General features: G+C 38.7%; 1 protein-coding gene across 1 annotated transcript; it reads left to right on the forward strand.

The window, feature by feature from the left end:
- Positions 1 to 214: 214 nt before the first annotated feature.
- Positions 215 to 1993, forward strand: LOC147603556 (uncharacterized). The gene is made up of 3 exons (XM_086796022.1): positions 215 to 617; positions 755 to 828; positions 996 to 1993. Exons 1-3 carry the CDS (start codon positions 488 to 490, stop codon positions 1338 to 1340), a joined length of 549 nt encoding a protein of 182 aa, XP_086652148.1. The 5' UTR covers positions 215 to 487; the 3' UTR covers positions 1341 to 1993.
- Positions 1994 to 3632: the final 1639 nt, after the last annotated feature.

Genomic DNA, 3632 nt, shown 5'->3' on the forward strand with positions numbered 1-3632 from the left:
GGGGCAATGGAGGGGGAGGGGCGTTATAATTATTTAGGCACTGTCAGTGTCCAGAATTAAAGGTGTTCAGGGTCCCACCAATGAGAAATCCCTACATATAAGCTCATGGAAGCCTACCATGTGGCCATGACAACTTGAACTTTTTCTAGTTTTTGGTCCTAGAGAGTAGCAATAGTGATCCAATTGCACTTGCTAATCATCATCTAATTCTTGCTAATAATCATCTAATTCTTGCTAGCTTGCTACTTAGTTGCATTGATATGCTTCCTACATAATTGTAGCCTGTAGACCTCATATCTTATCATGATTTGCACTCCAACCAAATATATAGAGCAAACTGCCGGTTGAAGTCCCTTCAATCCATTCCCTCATTCTTGTTCCCATGTCTTGCTAGTGTAGTCTTCACACCAACCCTAATTACGGAAGCCTGCAGTTACCCTCCATTAACCCTCTCTCCTTTGTCAGATTCAGCTCATAATACTCCACCATGAATCCTACCACCTGCAATATCATTTTTACCATTAAGCCCGCCCAAGCCATCCAACTCTTCCTTTTCTGCTGTGTCTCCATTGCCCTTCTCCTCCTTTCCACAACCACTACCCTCCTGCAACAACAAGGTCCGGTTTGATTTGCATCTACTTCAGCTCATTAGGATAATTAGCTCATTTATTAGTGGCTACAGTATTGCTTCGGTTGAAAATTACGTGCTAGAATCATAGATTGGACGCTAATCTAAGCTGTGACTGAATTTCAGATCAATCTATTATGGCTGGTATAGAGCCGGTGGATGGTGCAGCAGAGGCAGATCCTGTTGCTGCTGCCAAGCAGGTACATTGATAAAAATATAATCACAATCAATTACTGCGTAATTATAAAGAACGTGGTGTTATCTACATCAATTAATATAATGTGTATTGGTGATTCGATGTGCTGTTTTTGAGCCTAGCGTAGCGCAGGATTTGATGCATTGTAATGTGTGGGCGCCTTTTGTGCAGGATGACTCAGAAGTAGCATCAAAGCCCATAATTAAGCTGCACGAAAGGGTCTCCTTAAGAAAGCTTGCTAGCGATTACCACAAGCTTTTTCCACAAAAAGCAGAAGTGATTAGAGGTGATTTACCACTAACTAGCCCTTCCGACAAAGTTTATGAAGTGATTGAAGCAGCAGAGAGAAACAAAAGCGAAATCAGAAGAAAGACTAGATCTGTGCTGCAGTATGATCAACAAGCTGCGCATGAGCTGACTGCAACCACTGCAGGGACGCACCCACGTGTAGATGAGTCGGCAGCTTTCCATGTGGATTACAATGGTCCCAAAACGCACCCCCCAAAGAACAATTAATTAATCTTGATATTATGAGTTTAATTATCGATAATGATCTAGCGCAGTATCTACTATTGTGTGCTAAAATGGAGATCATTAGGCATGATCGTCATTATTAATGTGACGCAATACTGAAGAACAGGGCAAAACGGAGGCTAAATTACAATGATTGGGTTGATTAAGCAGCTGTTACCAACTCCATGGAAGAAGTGTACACTGATAATCACTTATATCAATAACAATTAAGCTGACAGCAGAAGGAGAGCAACAAGAAAACCAGAGAATGAATATCCTTTCTGCAAACCCCATGCTAAAGATAGTATCAAAATTGCTATCAACATGGGTAATTATCAAGATTATCCTATCCATCATCGGCATATCATTTATCCCCAGTTTAATTTGTAATGAAGCTGATTAGATTACGTTTTGGGTTCCTAAACAGAAAGTGGCCATCCTCGTAGGGCATTGTATCAACCATCCTCTCATTTATCCCCAGTTTAATTTGTAATGAAGCTGATTAGATTATGTTTTGGGTTCCTAAACAGAAAGTGGCCATCCTCGTAGGGCATTGTATCAACCATCCTCTCATTACTTGTGTAAGCTTGAACATGTAATGCTTACCAGTTCTGAGGTTAAATTCTTGTAATACATGACAATTTGTGCCTTTTTTTCTAGTGGTGGGGAGTACTGTTGAATACTATATTTTTCCTACAGATTATGGTTTTAATGTTAATTAAGGTATGCATCTTGTGTTGGCCATTGATCCATTGATCATTTGTAATTTATTTTTCTATTTATGAGTGATTTAGTCAGCCAAAGGATTTAGTTTGATGTCTGAGGTGCCTCCATGAAAAACGGGATGTGCATGATAACTTTTTTTTTTTAAAAAAAACAAGCTTCAAGTGAGGTGCTAAAGCAAGGAATGACCATTTACATGTTTGTTTGTACTCATAGTAATAATTGCTCAATCAACAACTGATGATTGATTTTCAAGGTCCAGTGAAAGGTTAATCATGTATGGTAGATAAGGTGCCCTCCACCAACATCAACAAAGGTGTTCACCAAGAGCAAATAGATTTTGAATAATAGTTTTTGCTCTGATCATGAAGGGTACTTATTGCATGTTTTTGGTCCACAATCATGTAGCCTAGTGGTGGTAGAGGGATTGGATTCTTCAACAATATTGACCTGGTTTCAAATCCTACGTAGTGCTTTGGAAACTCGATTAGTAGTGCATATTCCCATTGAAATTCAAAATTACCTTCAATGGTAAGGCACAAATATTCAGACATTTGTTTGATTTGTAGAGTTAAATCTTGGTTTCTTTTGAGCATTAACTTTATTTTGATGGGTTAGAAGAAATGTTTTTTGTTTTTTGGAAGGCTTGTTGAAGCAGTGTTCAGGAAATACATTTTATTGAGCCGGATTGAAAACCTTCTCATTGTAATCTGAAGATGCGCAAAATTTAACTAAAACTTGAAAATTTTGAAGAGGATTCTTCTCCTTCTCCCACAAATTTGAGCAAGCTTTACACAGATTTGAACAAGTTTTGGGCTAAGTTGAACCTATTTTTTCTCGAACCTTGTGTTGAAGTTAGCAAGAAATAGATATTTACACTGGGCTTGTGTAGACAACTCACGCACACAACACCGTTGATAATTTTTTTGTTAGTGGATCATATATATATATATATATTTATATATTTATATATATATATAAAAGAATAAAGAGAGCTTGCATTTTTTGTTTAATTTGTGACACACACACTATGAAACACATATAAATATGACACACATAAATATACATATACGAGAGAGAGAGAGAGAGAGAGTGTGTGTGTGTCATCGCCCACATTAAAACACATCAAGATGACTTCTCCCTCAGATGATGATCACCTCTCATCAAACAATTCGACGTCCATGCATGGCGGAGAGATTCTTTTTACATGCAGCCATGCCCTTACGGAATTCCTCTGCCAACTCCCGAAGCGCACTTCATATCATAATCTCCCTCCATCATGTCTTATATTACACCTGCAGAAAGCTTCTTATATTTTATAATTTGCGTCACATGACACTACGCAGCTAAAGTGGGTCTTATCTACGTAAGAGCTGCCCCACCCACACACACCCCCACACACACACACACACACATTGAAGTAGACAACATATCTGCTTGGCTTCGTTTTTGTTTCTTTTTTGAAGTTTCAAACCTTACGACCATGAAATTCTTAAAAATTCCCCACAACTTTAGTCCATGGCACATGGCATGTTGGAGAGCGCCCCACTTCACATGTACGACCCCCCAATT

This window comes from Cibotium barometz, chromosome 63 (genome assembly GCF_041138505.1).
Source record: "Cibotium barometz isolate CiBa-2024 chromosome 63, ASM4113850v1, whole genome shotgun sequence".
Lineage (NCBI taxonomy): Eukaryota > Viridiplantae > Streptophyta > Polypodiopsida > Cyatheales > Cibotiaceae > Cibotium > Cibotium barometz.

Bases quoted from the DNA above. Each gene is read 5' to 3' on its own strand.
- LOC147603556 (XM_086796022.1), top strand. From the start codon at position 488: ATGAATCCTACCACCTGCAATATCATTTTTACCATTAAGCCCGCCCAA. The intron at 618-754 runs GTCCGGTTTGAT...ACTGAATTTCAG, and splicing joins TACCCTCCTGCAACAACAAG to ATCAATCTATTATGGCTGGT. The intron at 829-995 runs GTACATTGATAA...CCTTTTGTGCAG, and splicing joins CTGTTGCTGCTGCCAAGCAG to GATGACTCAGAAGTAGCATC.